The sequence below is a fragment of the Nymphaea colorata genome, chromosome 1, assembly GCF_008831285.2.
Source record: "Nymphaea colorata isolate Beijing-Zhang1983 chromosome 1, ASM883128v2, whole genome shotgun sequence".
Taxonomy (NCBI): Eukaryota; Viridiplantae; Streptophyta; class Magnoliopsida; order Nymphaeales; family Nymphaeaceae; genus Nymphaea; species Nymphaea colorata.
In genome coordinates this window covers 40,290,513-40,312,727 of record NC_045138.2, presented here as the reverse complement: position 1 = coordinate 40,312,727, position 22,215 = coordinate 40,290,513, and the positions used below count along the sequence as shown (strand labels likewise).

At 38.5% G+C, this 22,215-nt stretch overlaps 3 protein-coding genes across 3 annotated transcripts; 1 reads left to right on the top strand and 2 right to left on the bottom strand.

Annotated features, from left to right (window-relative positions):
- The first annotated feature begins 2,339 nt into the window (after nt 1-2,339).
- LOC116256856 (ras-related protein RABA1f) lies at nt 2,340-8,590 on the top strand. Its single transcript, XM_031633379.2, has 2 exons — nt 2,340-2,884; nt 7,906-8,590. Exons 1-2 carry the CDS (start codon nt 2,667-2,669, stop codon nt 8,336-8,338), a joined length of 651 nt encoding a protein of 216 aa, XP_031489239.1. The 5' UTR covers nt 2,340-2,666; the 3' UTR covers nt 8,339-8,590.
- A 2,330-nt stretch (nt 8,591-10,920) lies between these two features.
- LOC116266463 (pathogenesis-related genes transcriptional activator PTI5-like) lies at nt 10,921-11,846 on the bottom strand. Its single transcript, XM_031647703.2, has one exon. It carries the CDS (start codon nt 11,710-11,712, stop codon nt 11,143-11,145), a length of 570 nt encoding a protein of 189 aa, XP_031503563.1. The 5' UTR covers nt 11,713-11,846; the 3' UTR covers nt 10,921-11,142.
- Nucleotides 11,847-16,416: 4,570 nt separating this feature from the next.
- Nucleotides 16,417-20,165, bottom strand: LOC116246833 (LOB domain-containing protein 2). The gene is made up of 2 exons (XM_031618722.1): nt 19,425-20,165; nt 16,417-16,660 (listed from the first exon to the last, which is right to left on the bottom strand). The coding sequence occupies exons 1-2, from the start codon at nt 20,009-20,011 to the stop codon at nt 16,417-16,419; spliced, it is 831 nt and encodes a 276-aa protein (XP_031474582.1). The 5' UTR covers nt 20,012-20,165.
- Nucleotides 20,166-22,215: the final 2,050 nt, after the last annotated feature.

Sequence of the window (22,215 nt, the reverse complement as noted above, 5' to 3'; positions counted from 1 at the left end):
AGAGGGACCCAGACTGACTCGATTATTTATCAGGCCAACTCGAGTGAGCCCAATAAGCCTTATTGGTGCTCAATAATTGGTTTTTTAAATTTTTTTATTAATTTATATATATATATACATAATATTTTATTATAATTAATTATATTTATATATTATTGTATATTAAAATATATTTTTAAATTTAATCGAGCTGAGCTTGAGCAGAGCTTGGCCTCAGACCAAGCCCGAGGCCGATTTTTGAATGTTGAGCTGGCCCAGGCCCGACTCATTATGGGGCTGGGCCGAGCCCAAACTTAGTACCAGGGGGTTGAAGGGAGGAAAGCAGAAACTAAAAACTTGGAAAAAATAATCAGACCATTTAAAGAACTCCGTCTACCTTTTTCCACCTCATATCATTTCAGTACAAGTTGTCTAAGGTGCCAAACACCTCAGAGTTTTCGAGCCACACCACACATAGGAAAACACGTACTATTATAGAGGTATCCTTCTTAAATTAAAACATTTTTCCAAGCTTTTCTTGGTTGGCTGATAACTATAAAAGTAGCACAGTCACTTGGCCAGGCTAGGGTGACTCATACAAGCCCGGCCGGGCTACAAAAGCCTCAACAAAGTCTTTCCACCAGCCTGGTAACAAACAGGCTCGGCCCCGTTGTACTGGTCACAGGCTGGCCAAGTGACTACCTCCCCAATTCAATTTAAATAGATCCCCTAATTATCCAACTCATATTAAACATTGTTTAATTTTTAATTAGAAAAAAAAAAAACAACTTTACAAGAGAACATGAAAGAGCTGCCTAATATAATTAGCCACCTTTTTATAACCCGAAACAGTTAGATGGAGCTCCTTTTGGTCAAAATTTAGACTCAAGATTGGAAAGTTCAAGCAATTGATTTGAGAGTTCCACGTTTGCAGCCATCCGTATATGACAAAGTCTGAGTTAGAGAGGGAAACCGAAAGGAACAATTAACAAATAAAATAAATTATAAAAAAGCTCCCTAACAAATGTGCAAATGTACAAATAACCACCTACATTTTGAGGCTAAACAAATGGATGCTCAGTTTTTCTTATAATTCTCAAATTGTTGCTTCCAAACTAGAGCTGGAGCTTGACTCGAACTTGCTTTGCTATGCTTAGTTTCATATTCGACTCGTTTATAAGCGAGTCAAGCTTCAGCTTGATTGAAAACTCGAGCTTATAAACGAGCTACGTTTGAGTTACATGAATTCGACTCAGTAAGCTCGAGTAAGCTCGTTTGATGTAGGTTATCATCTTTTTTATAATTTCAAAAATTAAAACTAAAGAAATAGATCATGTTAATGGAGACTTGGTAAACAAGCTTAAACGAGTCAAACTTGAGCTGAAACTTGGGTTATCGACTCAAGCAATGTATGACTCATGCCGATTCGAGTTGGCCGAGTTGAAGCTCGACCAGGCTCTCTACTACAAACCAAGAACGTTAAACTAAAGCAATAATTTTCTCCAGCCAAGATTACTTTCCGGCAGGTACATGAGCTGCCAAAGGTTTATATTTCCCTCCCTATCCCGTAATGGTAGAGAAAATTCTTCTTTTTCATCTTCTGTTTTTTCAGATATTTTGATTTGAGAAGGGTAATTTTGTAAAATATTCCTCTCATTAAAAGTCTTTCCCTTTCTTGAGGGGTTGATGGTAGTGAGTTGAAAATGATAGAAAGTTGAACAGTGATTTGTTATTTTCCCGTTTGTTATTTGACATGCTCAGTTTAGCATATAGAATATCTTTTGAATGCGCCGTTGAACGCGTATTGACATATCGTTTTCAAATTTATATTAAATAGACAGCTCCCTTCCATTTCAAGATAACAGAGCAGCCTGTTTGATACAAAACCATTCTTGTGATTGCATCATTTTTAATTAATTTACCTTAAGGGATTGTTCAATTATATATATATATATATATAATACAGGGCCTTAACATTTTTAATTTTAAGACTGAGAACTTTGTGTTAATAAGTATTTAAAATCTTTGGACTTGCATCAAGAAATCCATATAGGTTGATATATGAAATCATCAAACATCCCTGAGAAGCCAACTTAATGATGTTTAAAACCATCTTAAAACGTGGTTTCATGATCAAAACAGATTTTTTTAAACTAAAACAAAATTTTTGGAGATGATTTAATTATCTTAACGAAGAAAAAACAGAATTCAAGTCCAATTTAAACTCAAGTCTGTAAAACCAAATATCAGATAATCTGGACCCAGTAAGAGCTGATCCGAAACGGATTTGACAGGCCAGTAGACGAGAGGGAGGACGCGTTGGTCATTTATTGAAAAGTCCTGCGCGTCTTGCGTTTCTTTATCGTTTGGGTCGTGGCAGGACGACAGGGAGAGGCAACAAAATTGCAGAGCGAAGCCAAGAGACCGATTCTTTTCTTCTCCTTCTTCCCATCCTTTATTATTTTTTCTTTTTTTCGCTTCTGCCCCTGATAATTAATTTCTAAATGGTTTATTTCCATTAATTTCTGGGGGGGAAGGAAAGACAGGGAAAGAGAGATCCATCCGATCTTTTTTTGTTTTTGTTTTTGTATTTTTCTTTTTAAATTTTCCCGGAGTAAGATCGGCGGGAGGAAGAAAGAGGGAGGAGGGAAAGAGGAGGAAGGAGAAGGGAAGGGGAAGGAGGGAAAATGGCGTATCGGGCGGACGACGACTATGATTACTTGTTCAAGGTGGTGTTGATCGGCGACTCAGGCGTCGGGAAGTCGAACCTCCTCTCGAGGTTCACGAGGAACGAGTTCAGCCTCGAGTCGAAGTCCACGATCGGCGTCGAGTTCGCGACCAGGAGCATCCACGTCGACGATAAGGTCGTGAAGGCGCAGATTTGGGATACCGCAGGCCAGGAACGGTGAGCGATCTGACCGGAGCTCCTTGGTTTTTGGATTCTATTTTGTGTATTCTTGTTCTGGTTTTGTTTTGCGATTGTTTGGGGTTTTGATGGATAGATCTTGAGGAAATGGTTCTGGTGGCTCGTTATTCTCGGACTTTAGGCATTGTAGTTTTTCATTGCGATCAACGCATAGGTCTATCTCTCTTTGATTCTTTCTCCATTTTGTTCTTTATAACCGTTTGCTGATTGAGCTCGTTATGATGGATGTGGGGTTGGCGCCTAGCGGTTTTACTTTTTCCATGTGATTCCTCTTCATCTTTCTTGAATTTGAAGAAAATGTGGAGTGCACGGCGTGAAATTTGCTGTCTGTAAAAATTTACACATCGGTTTCCTGATCGCGTGTTCGTTCAGCAGTTCTTGTTTTTGATGCTTCTCTTGGAGCAAACTTAGATCTCACGTGTTCCTTGCATTTCTACCCACTAATGGCGATTTTTATTGATGGAAAAAGGGATCGCTAGGAAAGAAAATGGCGGCAATGGTTCTCTTGAAAATTAGAATGAATCTTTCTTCTCCTGTCTTGCTTCTTTGGTTTCTCATTTTTGCATTCAACATGGGTGTTGGTCTTTCTTGGGTTCACTTATTTATGATGATGTGGTAGTTATAAGTAGGCATGCATTAAAACTAGCTTTGATTATGTTGATGTGATCGCATACATTTAGGGTGACATACATTTTCTACGGGTCTAACATATATTATATTTAAGCAGTTATATCGAATACATCGTCCTTCTTTTTTCTACCTTCTAGACTAGTGCCGTGATTGTTTGTCCTTGTAAAATAGAACATGGAAAACTATTTAGTGAAGAAGTTCTAAAAATTCGGTGCAGGCACCTTAGGTGTCCTTTGGGTCTGGTACAACAGGTTACCCGTGCTGTCAAAAATGTGCCTAGGGCCTTAGGCTTAGTTGATCACCAAGGATGGCAGTTTCTTAGCGAACGTGCCATCTGAGAACGCCTATCCGTACTCCATAGTCCACAGTGTATGGCACCTTGGCCTAGGGGTTTTTCTCTTCTTCTACATAACTTTTTATCCTATTTCTCTTCTTTTCCTGTTATTTTATTTTTTATCTTTTTCTTTTGCCATCTGAAACAATTTTTTTTCTCTATCGGCTCAGGCAGAATTTTTAGTTTTTCTTCCTTTTGCCATGCTTCAGTTTGATGATAATGGGTTTTCCATTGAAAAATGCTTCAGTTTTGTTGTTAATTTAAAAAAAATGAATATTGTATTTTTATTGCTTTAATTTAAATTTTTGGGATCGCTTAATGCACCAGTTTGACATAGTCATTGTCTTGGTTGCACCTAGCACTTTTGACAAGATAGCAGGTTACGGTAGCATACAAATAAACAGCAGGCGTAAGCTTCCTTTCCCAAATTCGTGGTTCTCAAGTTGTTGCAAGATGTCAAACTTCAACAGGTTTTTTTGACCAAATCTTCGCCTTTCATGATCTGTCTCTCTTGGGAAAGAAGGATTTTACGATCAATTCCAGTTGAGCAGTATGCATGCTTTATGACATTCATGGTTGAAAGGCCAACAGACATTAACGGTGGTCCATTTTGCAACTTGCAGCAGCAGAAAGAAATTTGCTTGCTATGACTTTTGGCAAACTGTAACATACCTAATCATGTAAATTCCCTGTAAGTTCCAATACATCACCACCTTTTATTTTGAAAGGCCTTTCCTTTGATAGAGGAAACACCTCAAATGTACGGTGCAAAGACCATTTTCATCAATAGCATGGGTATTGCAAACATATATTGATTTTCTAGGGGAAGAAAGTTGGTGGGCTTGTCCAAAATAAGCTGGAGCATTGCTTGGACTAGAAGTTATCATTGCAATAGGATCAATAGCTAACAATGAGACGATGTGCTTAGGAGGTTGTGGTTTCTTTGCAGTTTCATGAAGAAACGATCCTTGGTTCTTTCTTACACAATATTCTTGTTAATGGAGGGTTCTGAAATAATGTTGCATTTGGTAGGACTAGTGCCTAGAAGTGAAATATTCAAATAACTAATAATGCATGGAAGCCGCTTGACTAGCAATGCACAATGAGCTTAGTAACTCAACTTCTACCTCCATAAGCTATCTCGAGCTTGACTCATTTATTGAATGAGTTGAGTTCGAGTCAAGGGATTACTCATTTATTTAAGTGTGTTGAGCACGAGCTAGGCAGGCTCAGACAATGTATTCAGAGACCCACGTAAGCTAGTTAAAAGAGCATAGAAAGATGCTTTTTAACTCTTCAATTCAAAGAGCATCTTCAGTGTGGTGAGACACCTTTATGAATTGTAAATGATGAGCTTTATTTTCAGAACTTGCTTTCTTCCTCTTATATACAAATTTTACAAAATAAAAGTGTTTATGTACTCAGTGTTTTTTGCTACTTTCGAGCTTAGCCTATTTGAGCTCCAGCCAGGCCTTCTAAAATTCAAGCTGAGCTTGAACAAATGCAGCTTTCCTCAAACTTGACTCATATAAACCACTAGTATTAACAATTGTGAGAAGGTTATACTTTACATGTGTGGTGGATATACTAGCCTTGTAGCAGGCCATGTTCGCTATTAATTCCATTCTGGACCTAATTTATCGCAATGAAAACCAAACTTGAGCCTGTATCTTGCTGTACTTTCTCGTGCAATGCCATGTGCATTCAGTTTCTTACGATTAGACAGATACATGGCATAGAAAAGAACACATTGTAGATTTATTGCATCACCAGTAAGATTGGTCAATAGTGATACAAGTTGAAGAAATTAAAGAAGAAACCTAGGGGCATGTTTGAATGCCTGGTGAAGAGCATTGCATGATGCTTTATCTTGTTCTCTTTGTGTCACAACAGAGCCTTATGCAACGTTCAACATAAAACATAGAGGAACTATACTTTTTGTCCATCTCAAACACTGTTCTCCACCACTTAACATAAGGATTAATTGGGCCCAAAAAGCCCTGTTATAGCTCTATCATTATTGACAATGGTGATCACTTTAAAGTAAAAATGGGCACTTGTGGGGAGTGAGGGGCAGGTTTCATGAAATTGGAGGAAGAGAAAAGTTTCCTGTTAAGTGTTAATAGTTCATACTAATTCTTGTTTATGACTTGTACTATGGTGTGAATAAATTGATATTTAATCATAGATAAATGCTTTACAGCCTACAAGTCTGTTATGTGGATTCTTTTTGTCTCTCCTTGATGAGACTAAATGCTATTACTTCCAGGTAGCTATGTATGCATTTTTAGTATCTTAATGAGCAGTTCTTTTTCAGTCAAGTGTTTACAATATACATTCTAATGGTCTCCCATGAGCTATATGGGAAGCCTGATCTTCATTTTTTCTAGACAATAACACGATAATGCCCTCCTATGCGCTCCCTTTTGTGATTTCGATTACATTATAGTTGTCAGTTGTTCAATTATTTATAGGCCGTAAGGAGCCTGTTGATGTTGCTTTTAGAATGGCTAGTCAGTCAATAACTATGTCAATAGGGGTCTATGTTGTTTGAGTCCAGCTGAGCCGGTTCGATGTTGACTCGAGTCTTCGAAGGTTTGGTTCATGGGTTGAATTGGAGTTGAGCTTGAGTCCACTATTTGAGTATAATTTTTTCTTTTATCTTGTAAAATGTGTGTGGAAGAGGGAGCTAGCATGTTTCGAGAGTAGGATCTAGTGATCTACCATTTACAATTTAAACAGGTTACAGGTGCCTGTTGCACTAAACATAACTTCTTAAAGGCCAAAGTATGTTGTATATGTGCTCTTTTACAAACTTAAGCAATCTGGCTATACCTAGCTTGAGCTTGACTCATACAAGTACATGAGTGAATCTTTTGGCTCCAACATGGTTCGTTAAAATAATCAAGTTAAGTTTAAGGTGATCTTATATGTGTCGAGCTCTATTGCTCAACTTGTTATGCAGCCCTATATGTTAGGTCATATACCACACTGAGTTCTTTCCCTTTCTTGCATGACATAGCTTACTTGGATGCCATGGTCTTCATTTCCTCAATCTTTTCCTTTTTCTATTATTTTTCCTTTTTTCCATTTCTATTATCTCTTGATGATGGTGGATGAAACACTGGTGCAGTATCGATATCCTTTAGTTGTTGAGGTTTGCTATTCACATTTTTTGCCCCTTAATTTACTGGGTTCTTGAAATTTCTCTGGGCAGAATATGGGAGGCAAATTGTTGTGATGGACAGAGTATTGTATTATTTAGAAGGACTAGTTGGTTGTCTTGGTGTTTCAACCAACCTATGATACATGACATCCTTTGTCAATTGTTTGATTGATATGGCTGATCCCAGAAACTATTTTGTCATATCTTGTGTGCATGGCTTGGAGAACATGAAGTGGAATGTGAAAAGTTCCTGAAGTGGACTGTGTAAAGTTCCTGAATGTACATATCAATTAGGAGATAAGATCTGTTGCAGCTGACTACTTTTCAACCTTGGAATACTTTTTTTGCCCTTGGGATATGATCTATTGTCAATCTATTATGCTTTCTTGTTCGGCTGGTATACCATTGTGCCTATGTCCATTGTATAGGAAAGAGAACTAAACAAAGTAGTTGTTCATGTTTGAGCTATGGGATTGGGTATTTATGCATCACCATGCTTCTCTTCTGGTGCACCTCAAAACCAATAATTCTTTTAGCACAAGCAAAAGCTATGGCTGGTACAGATAACTGAAGTGGTTGGAGTTGTGTAAAGGTTTCAAAAGTTAAGAAGTATGATCGCCAATTAGCTATTCTTTTTTTTCCCCCCATAAAAGATCTCGTGATGAGCTCCATTTGTTTCAATATTTTGCATGTTACTGATTTGCTGATTTTTTTATTTCTTAAATATCCATGCAGTGGGTCATCACTTTCAGTTTTATTTCCATTTTCCTTTTTGAATAGTTTCCAGGTAATCAATATTTAAGATGTCTCTTGGCAATTGTTTAACCATGTGATAACTGACTTTTTTTTTAATCCTTTTGCCTTTCAAAGATACCGTGCTATTACAAGTGCATACTATAGAGGGGCTGTGGGTGCACTTATTGTTTATGATGTCACCCGTCATGTCACGTTTGAGAATGTCGAAAGATGGTTGAAGGAGCTCAGGGATCACACAGATGCCAATATTGTGATTATGCTTGTTGGTAACAAGGCAGACCTTCGTCATCTACGGGCTGTTTCGACAGAGGATGCCAAAGGATTTGCTGAACGAGAAAATACCTTTTTCATGGAGACATCAGCATTAGAATCTTTGAACGTGGAAAATGCTTTTACTGAAGTTCTTACACAGATATACCGTGTCGTCAGTAGAAAAGCTCTTGATATTGGAGAAGACCCAGCTGCCTTGCCCAAGGGTCAGACCATCAATGTGGGCAGCAAAGATGATGTATCTGCTGTGAAGAAAGTTGGATGTTGCTCTGCTTAAGGCCCGGTGCTGAGATGTGGCTAGTTGCATAGACCATTCTCTCTCAATCTCTCCTTTGCTGTGCTAACTGAATTCATAACCAGTATCAGCAGTTTGTCTGTGATTTTTAAAGTATCATGTTACCACAATCTTTTTTTTTTTTATTTGTTCCTCTCTCCACTCCTTATTTTGGTTCGATTTGGATTTTGTTGTAGTGAACATTTCAAAGTAAGTATCAGTTTAATAACACTGTTTTGCTTTTATTGCACACAAGTTTCCGTTGGGCATTTATTTACTTTTTTAAGTCCACTCTTGTACTTTTGCCTTTTAATTGCTCAAGGGGCTTCCAATATACTTCAAGACATAAACAGACATGCAAATGTTCAATCATGTTTATGTGATTGGTGTTTGGGGAGGTTACTCAGTATATAGAATTACAGGTGATAGATTTCAGAGCTTTATCAGTTGGGAAATGCTGTTTCTTAAATCAATTTTTGATTGATGGATATTTTAGACCCGCAACCTCAAAAGCTTGGCTCAATGGTTTTGCAGATGGCCAAGATGGACTTTGTGAGAATGAATGAGTTATGGAGTTTGATTGACGCATATTTCTCGAAGAGTATCTGATTTAAACATTCCTATGTTATCTGCAATTGGGTAGTCGGTCAGGAGTCCTGTATGGAACTGATGTGCCACATTTTTGTTCGATGAAATGGTTGTTGGACCATCTAAACGAACTCTTGGTCTGCGATTTTTGTGAGGTCCACAAATAGTTGCATAATACTTTCCAGATCTGACTAATGGTTTTAGACGTGGGGGGGGGGGGGGAATTTGATCAAAACCCATAAACTTAAGAATAAAAGCCAACCTCCCCTCCATATCTCCCTAAGCTGCCGAGTGGATCCCCTGGTAATATAAAATGGAAGTTTGAACCTTTAAGTATGATTAGTTCTTATCCTGTTCAACTTTGGATTGCAATGTGAAGGCCCTACTACATCAATAAAGTTATGGCAGACTTCAGTAATGAATTTAAAATATTTAATTATCAAACACATCTAGGCTAAGATCCACGAAATTGATATGGCATAATTTGGCTAATGTAGCAAAACTTTAGAGGACGTCCAAGGTTTTACCGAACACAAGATCCTTGATTCTTAAACACTTCTAGGGAGATCCCTGAAACTGATATGCATAATGTTCAAGGTTTTAACGAACCGAAATTACAAGTTACGTTGTAAAGAATTCCAAACCGAGATCATGCAAGGAAGGTCTTCTCTTTCTGCTTTTCTAAAGAAGGGGGAACAGAACTGGGATCTTAAATATATGGATCTCAGAACCACAGAATCTCATGTCAGGTATAAAGTAATCAGATGGTCCCTCGAGAGTTCTTGTTCTTAACCTTTGCTGTTGGATTCAAAATACCGTGCTCCGCAGAGGAAACCAACACAGACACGTCGTCATATCTTATCTTCTTGTGCGATTGCTTTTCAAATAAAGTCATAGAGGGTATGAGCGTTCATGGCCCGTGATGTTAATGTTGCTTCATATGATCCTACATGAAATATTCGGGCTGTCTACCAACTCTCCTTTTCTTGAAATTTCCAGAGACATCACAAGGAAAGTCGTCGCCAAATTGCAGAAATCAGCATTTTAATGTAATTTTTCGGGAATGAACCTGACATCTTTGAAATTGGTTTCAGCACTTGGAAGAAAAATCATGGTTCGCAAATCGATAATTCTTTGGTTTTATGAAGGACGAGTTCTCCCAAAAAAGTTAAATTTCATTTTACCGGTGAAAAAGCTAGGACAATTCTTGCCCTCACAAGTGAGACAAGTTTTGAGGGCGAATTTTCATTCAACATTGGTTGAGCATCGTAAGAACCTCAAAAGTCAAAGCAAAGGAAAACTTTATCTCAAGGAAAGGTTGCCCTCTTCCAAGCACGTGGTGCCGTATTTCTTGGGAGAGACTTTTTCGTGGCTCTTACGATGCTACCACAATTATTGGAGCCACGCGTGGAGGAGAACCACCAATACTCGATGATGCAACAAAAAGAGGCCTTAGAAACATTTCAATAAAACAAAATCTGGTGGTTCCACCTAAGAATTTTCCGGCGATGGCAGTGGACGAACTTCCGAATTTCTTGTCAATTTCCCAACCACACCTGATTGCTTAGATACCAACACCCACATGTCTCCAAATTTCCAGCTTCTAAAATGCCTTAAAACTACATTTGTTTACCTTGGGTCTGGGGCCCAACCATCCATCTATCTCTCTCTGAAATCTGCTGTTTGTTTCACTGTTCCGGCAAATGGAGAAATCATTAACAAAAATTGGATGACAAGTAGTCACCAAGAAAACAAAAAACTAAGAAACAAACAAACCATAGAACATCAAGAACAGAGAGAAAAGGATGAGCTAGTCTGCAGCTGACCGCCGTTTGCTTGCTTGCTTCGATAGTGGGTTTCACATAATTCCGATCAGCCTCAGGCAAGAGATTCGAAATCATGCTTATACACATGTTTGCGAACAAATATTGGAGCTGTTTTTTAGAAATGAGTAAACTCTTCAGTTGCTATTAGCTGGGAAAAAATGGCAGCTCAAGTGGATCAAAGTAGTACTTACTACTCACACTTTATTAATCAGGGGCAGAGCCCTAAAGAAATATATACCTGCAATGTTCTCTAACCTTAGCATATATAATATACAAAAACCGTTCATTCTCAACACCGCCCATAACCCACAAATTGAAATAGAGGCACAACACAAAGCAGTATCACGTATCTGAAGAGCCTTCAGTTGGGAGCTCTGTTGCTGGATCTTAGCTTCATCCATGGCTTGGATAACCAAAGAAACCCTCTGCGTAATATGTATAATTTGAGCCCAGGTCGTGAAGTTCCGTCACCGACCCACTGCTGGATCCCGGCCAGCTCCCCTGCTGGAAACTTGAACACATCTGCGCGGGGACTCCGCTACTGGAAGAGTCGTAAACTTGTGATTCAGCATCAGAACACGACGGCGGCTGAGTCTCGGGTGCCTGCAGCTTGGCCGGGAAATTGAGCAGGGCCTTCGCGCCACGCATCTGAAATGCGGCCTTGTCATAGGCTAAGGCGGCTTCCTCAGCGGTGTCGAAGGTGCCCAACCAGACTCGCGCCCCCTGGCGGTTCGAGTCCCTGATCTCCGCCGCGAACTTGCCCCACGGCCGCCTCCGCACCCCCCGGTAATGCCGCTCGCCGGAGTTCTGACGCTGGGGGGCCTTGTGCGCCCGCCTGTTATCTTTCTCCGGCGTCCACCCGCTGCTCCTGGCCTCGTTCAGCATATTGTAGAGAACCATGTCGCCGGAGTCGTTCTCATCAAGGGGGAGCTCCGTGTCCTGCTCGTGTTTGAGAGGGACCATCTTGAGGAAGTCTGTCTTGGTGGAGGACCAACTTCAAGAATGGCTGCCTGGTGTGAGATTGGCGCATATTTGTACAGGGAGGTTGAGTGGACGAGGCGGAGAGGGATGTTGCAGTTTAACGAAGCTGCAAGGAAGCAGAGGAAGAAAGAGAAAGGGCGGGACAGGAGATCTGTTGTGGCATTTCTTTAATCAGAATGAAAGGCAATTTTGATGTGAAAAATTGGGGCTTAGACCTCAAATGGTGACGTTGGGTTGATGACTTCATTGTTGACACTGCAGCTCTTGGATGCTAGCCATCAATCTTTGAATGGTCAAACTGTTGTGTGAAACAACGGGAAGGAGGTAGGGTCCAGATATGGATACAGAGGGAATGTTGTCGTCTTCAATTTAATTCATTTTTCTCCGTTTATTTTTCCAAACAGTTCTCCTTTCATTCGCTATTTGGTACAGCCATTCATTGTTTTTCCAAATTCATCTTCTTTTTGTCTCTCTCTCATTGTAGTCTAAAAGTAAGACCCCAGTAAGGATGGACCAACCATTCGTATGATCATGGTTTTCGGATAATCAGATTTGAACAATGGATTAACAACGATCACGGAAAAGCGGAGATTAATGGAGAGTATATCTGGAAGTAGATGAAGAAGAAGGGCAATAGCTAGATAAGGACATTGGGTTGCGTGGATGGTGGGGCTTCATTTACAGCCAAAACATTTGGGTCACTTTCCTACCACCACCTTTTTCGTCGGCCGGCCGGCGACACTTGGGTCGCCGGAGCTTATAAAGAATGGTGGTCGGTGGAATTCTCTCGTGGGGCCATGTCGGTGCCCCTCTGTGCTAACAAGTTGATGTAAAGTACACTTTTTCTAAATTTTATTGTAAAGGTCATTCGGTGACTTGGCCGATTCAGCGATTTATGAACTGGTTGTGAAATAAAAAAAAGGTACCAACAAATGATTTTCTTGGAAAAAAAAACATGTAGAAGTTAGTTAAAAACACAAAAAAACTTAAAAAAATGTTTGAAAGGTCGTTAAAGGACAGCATTTCATTGTTGAATAGGTCATTTACTTGCCAGCAAATTGGATTCAAATCGACCCATCCAAACCCATTCTGACAACATTGGTCAGTTAGGAAAGTTTTACTTTTTTTTGTTTAAGTGATTTACTAAGCCTTAGAGAAGCTTCGTTTTAAAACCAAGTTTATGAACAATAGTTTTATTGTTTTATAAATCTATGATAATTTTTAGATAGATTCATAAAACAGTCACAAAATGTTCTTATTAAAGAATCGTTTGGCAAATAATATATTTTGTAAGTATGGCATTAATCTATCTTAATGAGTGAGGCAGTCAGGTAGATTTTTAGTGTGCTCAAAACTTTAAGATAGATTTATGAAACACTCAACCCCTAATTTTGATTATCAGCAATTTATTTGCAAAATAAAAATACCAAGGGTACCTTTTATATATCTCTATTCCTCTCTAAATCAATGTTTAAAGATGAACAACGATGGCATCGCAGCTTTATTGACGTCAATATTTGTTTGACAAAACGGCAATTTCTACTGAAAAATGTGTTTTTTTTCTTTTAAATGATGGGAGATGTGTTGATTCTTGAGGCAAGAGCAAACATGACACTTGAAAAGTCATTTGTTTGCTTAACGAAAGAAACCTTCATTGTCCATTTAAATCCAAAATAGTGCTTCATCAATAAACTTAGACTATAAAAACTTTAGCCTATTATTTTAATTTTTACCGAAATGCATCGCGAGACCATGAGTCAAGGTTGGTTCCCCTCACCCTTCGGCCCGACTCGCTCCTGATTCAGGTTATTTTAAAACTCGACCCTTCGGCTCGACTCGCTCCTGATTCAGGTTATTTTAAAACTCGACCAAATTGATGAGTCGATTCGACAGGTTAACTCGCTAGCTCAGTGACCCAATCATCAGTGGATCCAAATTGGAGTTACCGGTCTGCCAAGTATGCATAACACTAAAAACCCACTTGCTTAGGTAAAGGTTTAAGGGAAAAAGGACCCATTTTAAAAATAGTAAAGCAAACGCTGGTTTCTGGGAATATGAGTATAAAGTAAAGGGCTTTTCTGAAAAAGCTCAAACGAAAAGTGGCGTCGATCAATCCCACCCACCTTCTGCTCTTTATCTGGCGGGCTAAAACATTTGGCTCCTTGCCACTTTCTGCCCTTTTAATTTAAGATACTCCATCCTTATCGAACTTAAAAAAAATCACAAAATGAAAACGTGCAAATTTGAGTTCATAATTATTCTACAATTAATGCTTCTAAAATTAAAAAATGTAAAATTTTCCACTTGTTACAGTTAAATTGATTAAAGAAAAATTTTGAACACTAAGACACCAAAAAAAAAGGTAACTGAGCAAGGTGCATTCTTGTCATGCTAGATCATAACAAACGAGAGCTGCTTTGAAATCTGGGTGGTCCGATAATTTTGTTAATATATACTAGAGAAAGATGAAAAGATATAAGTTGCCTCCCTTAATTTAGGCACATGCCTTTGACTGGGCTTCCTTGTCCCTTCTTTAGATAATATATAAATTATTAGAAAAAATTTAACAAACAATTTTTGTCTTTTTTAGTTTATTCTAAACCATGCAACTATGATTCACCTACTATTGTTCGTGATAAAGCCATTTTCCCCCCCCTTGCAGATTTTCAAATTTTCAGAAAACATCAAATCCGTCCAATCCCTCACCATGGTTCCACAAAAAAACCATCGTCCTCCACGCAACCACAGTTTGGAGCCACAGGTTTGTGAAGAGTCCAGCACCAAAAGACTTGACCGAATGGACTTAGAATTTGGCTGTTTATTTTTCCATGATATAACTGAATTCAATTATGCTCTACACAATATGACATCCGGATCTGTTGATTTGATGGCCTTTCCTCAAAATTAAACGAAAATTTCGTAAAATCTCAATTTATGAGCGAACAAATCTGAGGCTCTTCATTAGAGCATTTATGTTCAACGATAAAACAAACTTTATGTTCAACAACACTTTTGTGATAAAACAAACTTTATTATAGGGGTGAACTGTTAATTTTTTTTTTTTTCATTTTATTATTTTCGATCATATAAAATTTATCATATCTGGGTATCTAAAATTTTCAAAATTATTATGTTATCGTACCCATACCTATACCCGTATGATACCCACACGCATGTGACCGTATAGACTAATAAGAGCTGGCACATATCATTCTTTTTTTTTTAATAAGTCAATTAAAAATAACGAAAAAAAAACGTTTTTTTTTTATAGGATAATAAGAATCGTCGGGCTGTTGGGGTTGGACGAAGAACATTAAATACAAGAATCTGTCAGACATGTTTGGGACGAAGTTCTCTACGTCATCGCGAGTGCTCAGCCAGCCCTTGTTGAACGCCTTGACTGCCCATCGACCGTGACCAACTTCCTCTCTCTCTCCAACACTTGACCAAAACTTTTAAAACAAAATAAAAGAACTTTGTACTTTTGTATGGAAAGGGCACTTCAGGGCCCCTCCATAAGAAAAAGCAACCAAACTGACGTGAAATAAAAGGGGAGGGTAAAAAAAAAAAGAGAAAGGATTGCTTGGTGACGCGGACGGATGGGGGGTCAAGGAACAAGAATAATTTCAGAAAAAAAAATGGAGGTTGGTAGCACAGGGATGAAGCTTCAGTCAAATTCTAGTTTCTTTTTTCTCAAGAAAATTGAAGAACTGTCCCCCTTTCATCTTTTCTTGTCACTAAATTAGAGAACGACTTTGACTATGAGTCTCTATGTTTGACGGTTCGTGACATAGCATATTGTTACTGTTCAATGATAGATTCATGGAAGTGCAGGGTTGTTTCATGAATCTGTGTCGATTGCATACTAGATGTTAAATTTGTTATTGACCATAAGTAGGACATATAACAAATCAATTCTGTTGATTAGTGGGATCGATTGAATCGAAATGGCCAAGCATGGCGGCTGCAGAACTAAAGATTCCCTTTGAAGTTTTATTTTGCAGAGAAAGATAAAACAAGTCGATTTTTTTACATGAACTCCAATGCTCGATAAATGGGAAAGATCTGTTACATCCCAAAAGCATAGGGATAAAGGAGTTGGTAAGGCAGTAAGAAGGCACTGCGTAAGCAAGAAAGAGGGAGAGAGACTGCGACCATGTTTTCCTTTCGTACAGATGGAATTTTTTTTTTTTCAGAAAGGAAGAGCAGGAACATCGTTTTCTTGTTCTAAATCACGTGTGCTGCTTGTCCCCATGTGTCGCCAGCTCGTGGTCGCCAGGGTTCTCACATGTCCATCTAATATATATATGTATCTGCGTCTCTTAAGTCCTCCCATTCGTCTTCTTCGATAGTCCTTCTCCATCCCACAGTGGGCCATTCATGTTCTCTTGCAGGCCACCTGTTTGACCGACAACACCACAAACAATGGGTCTGCACCAATTTAATGAATCAAACATTGCAAAATGTGAATGGATGCATGCATTCAAAAATGTCTTCCCACAATATCCATAAATCCATGGATATGATCAGACAATGCAGTGTGTGTGTGTGTGTGTGTGACAGAGATGAGACTCTTTCTCTTGTAAAATACATACACAGACACATACATATTTGTCACTGAACCATGACTTTGGTGACATACGTAGACATCAAATAAGAGCGCTCCATCAAAGAGGCCCCAGCCTCTCATTTGATCTCCTTGAATGGAGGAGGAAAAGAGAAACAGGAGGTAGAGGGGAGGGGTTTTTTTCCCTTTCTTATCAGCTGGCCGACAGCAGTGCCCACACCATCGGGTGGCGGCAGGACGGGAAGAAAGCCGTCCTTCTCTCCCTCCCGCCGCTTGATGGAGGTGCTTAGGCCGTCGGCCGGCGAAGAGCTCTCCCTCCCATCCTCCTTTTTCTTCCTCCTCTCCTCCATCGCACGATTATCCCTAACAAAAAAGGCAAAAAGGACATATGAAAAGGAGATCAAATGCCACAATTTGATGTCACCCAAACCTTAGAGTCGTAGTTTAGTGACTGTATATGTACATATAAGTGTTGCATTTCAATTAGCTGGTGCTTCACTTTAACAGTCATTCACCAGGTAATCTGTTCTGTTTACATTGGTTTTGCAGCCATTAAAGACAACTAGTAAGCCATTCATGTTCCCAAAAAAAAGAAAAAAATCTACAGTACAAGGAAAGCAAAAAAGGAGGGATTCTAACTTATGAATCCCTTAATTCCACTTCTCCGCTCCTTACCATATCTTCTTGGTTTTGGGTTTCCTTTATTAATGCTAATGAAAATGTACATCAATCCTACATTAAACAATATGCAGATTTTAATATCTGCTTTAAATGGTTAAAAGGAAAAAAAAATCAAATCAAGCAAAGGCATTTGAAGAAATTTTGATCATGTATCAACTGTTCATACACTGCTTAAAGAGTCACGTGACAAAAGCAAAGAGACAGCTTAGAGTAAGAAAGTTGTTGCTCGTAATCTTGGGAACATGAAGGCAAGTACATCCGTTGTGTCCCTTTAATTATTTGATATGACTTTGTTAATCATGTTTTCAAAGTGCTTGTGGGGCTAGCAAAGACTAAGCACATCAAGTAGGTCTAAAAGAAAGTAAACCAAAAAAGTGCATGATCAGTTGTAAATTAATAAACAAAACTAAATTGAAATTAATTTTCAATCAAAATCTTGTGATTTTCAACTCACATCAACAAAAGCAATTAAGATATATGACAAGACTGTTGGATTAAACGTTTGTAACACAATATTAAACACAACTAAATTTCAAAAAACGTAAATTTAGTAAGGGTGAATAATTAAATTTTTAAAGTTACATAACAACAAGGAGGGCGATACAGGAGGATTCAAGACTTTCCTCTTTCAGTTTGCTCCTCAAGTGAACAATACCATAATGGGCTGTTTGACAACAGTAACAAAATATTACTGCTTTTTATGTATCTGCCCAGAAAATAGGGCAAATTCATAGAACAATTTCGAGCGCCCCTTATAAGAATCTACGCAGCAAATATGACCAGCTACACTAAATTTATGCCTGATTTGGAATGTCATAAAACATAAAAAAATCATTTAATTTCCTAAACATGAAATGCTAACCTAAAAGCTAATAGTTTAATTATTATTACTATTATTTTTTAAAGAGAGAAGATAGATCTTCAGTACAATCATAACTTTTTTGATACCATCGGTTCTTGTTATAACACTTCCTTTATTTTTGGTTCCCATAGACAAGAAAAACTATTACCCAGCATCATAGAGGCGACTTGATTGGAAGCGGCCGAATGAAGCAGCTTGCGTTGCAGGGTATGGAAGGCCTTGGCAAATTCGCTCCAGAAGATTGGGAGTCACCTCGACTTTGAGGAGAAAACCAGGCTTTAGGAGCTGAGTTTTTCTTGAATGACAAACGATATCTCTGCAGCTAGAAGGAGTTGTTTGATTATGGTCTGAATTTTTTCTTTTCCACTTCCACTTGTCCCTCGCCACTTTATTTACACATATATGGCTCATAATTTTTGTACTTATATATATATATGTAAGTTTTTTAGAATATAAGTACAAAAATTATGAGCATTAAGCATGCAATCCAAGACGATCTAGATGATAAAGAAAAGGATTTGCATAAAATCAAATGGGAAAGAATAGAGAAAGAGATTCGTTTGTAATAGCAAAAAAAAAAAGGACCCAAATTGTTTTGGGTTGAAAAAAAAAAAAAAAAACATTGTTTAACTATTGAATGCATAAGCAAGTCCAAGCACCCTATACAGAATATTTTAAGGAGTTCTTAGTCCCAAAGGGACCATTTGATAATAGGAATAATAATAACAAACTGTTTTATGAATCTATTCCAAAAATTGAAGTGGATTCATGAAACACTATAATAATCCTCCTTAATCTTTAGGTTAGATTTGTAGAACAATTTGTTGTTGCTCCTATCTCCAAACAGCCCTAAAAGATTTGATATAGCTGGTTGAACTAATACTAAAGAGGGAGTCCCTAATTTAATTTTCTTGGGTGTCAACTCCCTATGCACACAGAAGCAACCCTAGACTTTCTGATGATAAGGAGTGTTAGACTCCTTATTCACAATTGGGGACAGCCAGTCTATAATTCGATTTTCATGGGTGTCAATCCTATATACAAGTAAATGCAGCCTTAGACTTTTAAGAGCCTATGTTCTTCTTTAAAATTGGCAGTCAGTCTTACCTAATTAGACTATCGTAGTGTCAACTATGTTTTTATGTACAAGATCCTAAACTGTATTAGGTGTTTGGATGACACCCCAAAATAAGGTTTTGAATTCAAAACCTGATTTTGTCTCCAAACCAGGTTTTTTGAGTGTTTAATGCCATCAAAAGCAGGTTTGAGGAAAACCCAGTTTTGACAAGGAAGCAAAAAACCTGACTCTCTTTGGTTATTCAAAAACCAGGTTTTGAATGTGTTACTTAAATTAAAAAAAAAAAAAAAAGGTCTTTCAATCTCATTAAAAAACTTGGTTTTCATGAATCTAAAATTTCTACAAACGCCCCGCCCCCTAAATGTGTCAACACTAGCTGTTTTTCCTTTAATGAAATTTCTTTCGAAGGTAAACCTGTGAGTGGTTGTGCTTTGTGCATGGAAGAAGGGCGCAAACTAACTTGAAGATGAAGCAGAAAGAAAAGGGAAGAAAGACCTCTGAAAAACAATTGTTGGTCGGTGCCTTCCATTGCAGGCTGATAAAGAAGCTGGCCACCACCACAGTTGCCTTTATTGAAGCCATAGACGAAGGGCTGGTTCAACTCATGCACACTGTTAAGACCACCATTGTTGTTGGTATTAGAAGCAGTAAGCACCCCATTGAAGTTGTTGGCGACGCTGTTATTGATGTTATTGTTACTGTAAACCGAGGGGTTCAAATTCTCAGGCTTCCCAGTGCCGCCATGGCCCTTGATGCTGCAGTTATGCGTCTCAAACATCCTCTTGTACGAGCAGAGCTCCTCCGTCATCCGCTTGAATTCGCCGAAGCAGCCCTCGGTCGGCTCTATCAAGCGCCACTGCGCCTCCCAGCACAGGGAGTTGATCGCAAGTTGGCGCTTTTCATGGCTGTCCAATTCCCGGAGCATCTTCACGACGTTGCTCACCCCGAACACCTTCTGCACTGCGAGGAAGATGGTGGTCTTCTCTGCGGGGAAGAAAGGGGCTAAAGGGCACTCGGGCGTGCACTTCCTTCTCTGGTGCTTGCACGCTGCGCAAGCCTGATGTGGGGAGCCTTCGCCATTGATCCCTAGCATCTCTGGCTTCCAAAGCTCCCCCTTCCAACTATAAAGAAGGAAGGACGGGAGAAAAAGAGAAGTTCGGAACTCGAATCATAAATAAGGAGCGACGATGAGGGATAGGAGGAAAAGAATAGTAGCAAACGGGGCTTGTGCTTGAGCCACGAAAAGATGGCCAATATTAAACAATGGAATCTGTAAGTGGTTAAATGAGAAGCAGGTAGTTCACAGGAAGAAGAAGAAGAAGAAGGACGGATGAAGAAACCAAAGATCTTGCTTCATCAAAACGGTTAGTTAAGATAATCCATACATATACATTTATATATAATTTGGGGAGTTGGGAATATGGTCACTTGATTTACCTTATACGGTAAGCAGTGTTGTAAAAATCGTTTATCGAATCCTATTGGCGACGTTGCAGATTCGGCCAAACGGAATATTCACGATCCAGTTGTGGTTGGCGATTTTCTTAAATAAATATTATTTCTTGAAACAAAAATATAACCAGTCAACTACTTTGCCTCATCGCGTCCTAAAAGCTTTAACATCTTTAATTAGTTTATGCAATCAGATCAAGCAAATGCGAGCAAGGTTATCTAATGCGTCTGTCTCAAGCCGCGTTACAGTTGAGTTTAGATGGACCAATGAGCTTGTAATTTTAGAATTCCTTCCAATCTCTTCCTCATACGTTCGCCTCGCTCTACCATGCACAAAGAAAAGATAAATACGTACAAATACACGAGATGTTTATCTAAAATACTCTCTCGTATCTATCATCTGTATTCGTTAAGACGTACTTAAATAATGTAATGCTTTATAAATCTTTGATTTACTCTTCACTTAAAAAATTTTCCAACTTTAGTAGCATAAGAATATGCTCACGAAAAAAAGAAGCTTTCGTTTCCAATATGTAGGGTTTAATTTGCGATAAAACATGAACTGCGAGAAATATTAGAAACAAATTAAAAGTATAGATGATAACAAGGAAACAAGATATATATATATATATATATATATATATATATATATATAGAGAGAGAGAGAGAGAGAGAGAGAGAGAGAGAGAGAGAGATCTAGAAGGCCTGGGGTCAACTGACGACCAAAGGTGGACAGCATAGAAAACGATGACAAAGCAAGGAAGAAGAAAGAAGAAAAAGAATAACGGTGAGAGAAAATGGCGGCCGGCCGGATGGAAAGCAGACGGTTAGAGGGCAGCCGCCCACTATTTTTACAAAATGCATATCACTGCTTAAAAAGTAATCAAATTGCTTGTCATCCCTCGGCTTTCCAATGTTGACAGATAGCCACCTAACACATTTTTAAAAACAAGTTCTCGACATTTGCATATCATCCAAGTCAAATTTTACATATCAACGTTGATCCTTGCTTGATGCAGTGAGGAGGTCGATGCCACTGACTGCAATGTTTTTTTTTTTTTCCTCAAAATTTTTAATTTTAATTTTCAAAGAGTACCACCTAATTGTTTTTAAATTCTTTCAGAAAAATTCAATTTTGAGGTGTAATTTGGTACGCTATCGTTTCGCATTAAGTTTTTCATTTGTTCTTCCAGAATTTTTTATAAAAAGAATTGAGTGGCTATTTGTGAAGATTGAAAAGTTGCATGGTGATATGCAATTAAGTCAATATTAGCCACTCATATGTAATTTGTACATTATGGTGCAAATGATCCAAACTTAAAATAAAACATGAAAGATTTTGTCAGTTTTTATTCTACCAAAATCGATAGTTGGTTGAACTACAGACCAATGAGAGCCTGGGTAAGTTTACTCAGATTTCCATACAATTTTGGTCTTCAAAAAAGTAAAAAAAAAAAAAAAGGCTTTGATCTCTCACTCAAACACAAGGAAGACCTTTTGAGTAAGTCTGGGCATCGGGCTGACTTGGTCTGGTAACGAATTGGTCTCTGTTGGCCCGTTATCCAAAAACTGGGCCTAGGCTTGGCCTTACTCGAAAAACCCGGGGTCGAGCCTAGTTCGATTAAATTTAAAAATATATTTTTAAATATAAAATAATATATAAATATAATTAATTATAATAATATATATATATAAACTAATAAAAAATCTAAAATACTAATTATTGAACCAGAGTTGAGCCGGGCTGACCCAATAAATTATCGGGCTGGCTGGGGTCCGTTTTTTTTAGGGTTCAGGGTTGAGCTCGAGTCAGGAGAGTACCGAGTACCGGGCAGCAGCCAGGTT

Bases quoted from the DNA above. Each gene is read 5' to 3' on its own strand.
- LOC116246833 (XM_031618722.1), bottom strand. From the start codon at position 20,011: ATGCTAGGGATCAATGGCGAAGGCTCCCCACATCAGGCTTGCGCAGCG. The intron at 16,661-19,424 runs GTTTTTCAGAGG...CTTTTTTGTTAG, and splicing joins GAAGGCACCGACCAACAATT to GGATAATCGTGCGATGGAGG.
- LOC116256856 (XM_031633379.2), top strand. From the start codon at position 2,667: ATGGCGTATCGGGCGGACGACGACTATGATTACTTGTTCAAGGTGGTG. The intron at 2,885-7,905 runs GTGAGCGATCTG...TGCCTTTCAAAG, and splicing joins GATACCGCAGGCCAGGAACG to ATACCGTGCTATTACAAGTG.
- LOC116266463 (XM_031647703.2), bottom strand. From the start codon at position 11,712: ATGGTCCCTCTCAAACACGAGCAGGACACGGAGCTCCCCCTTGATGAG.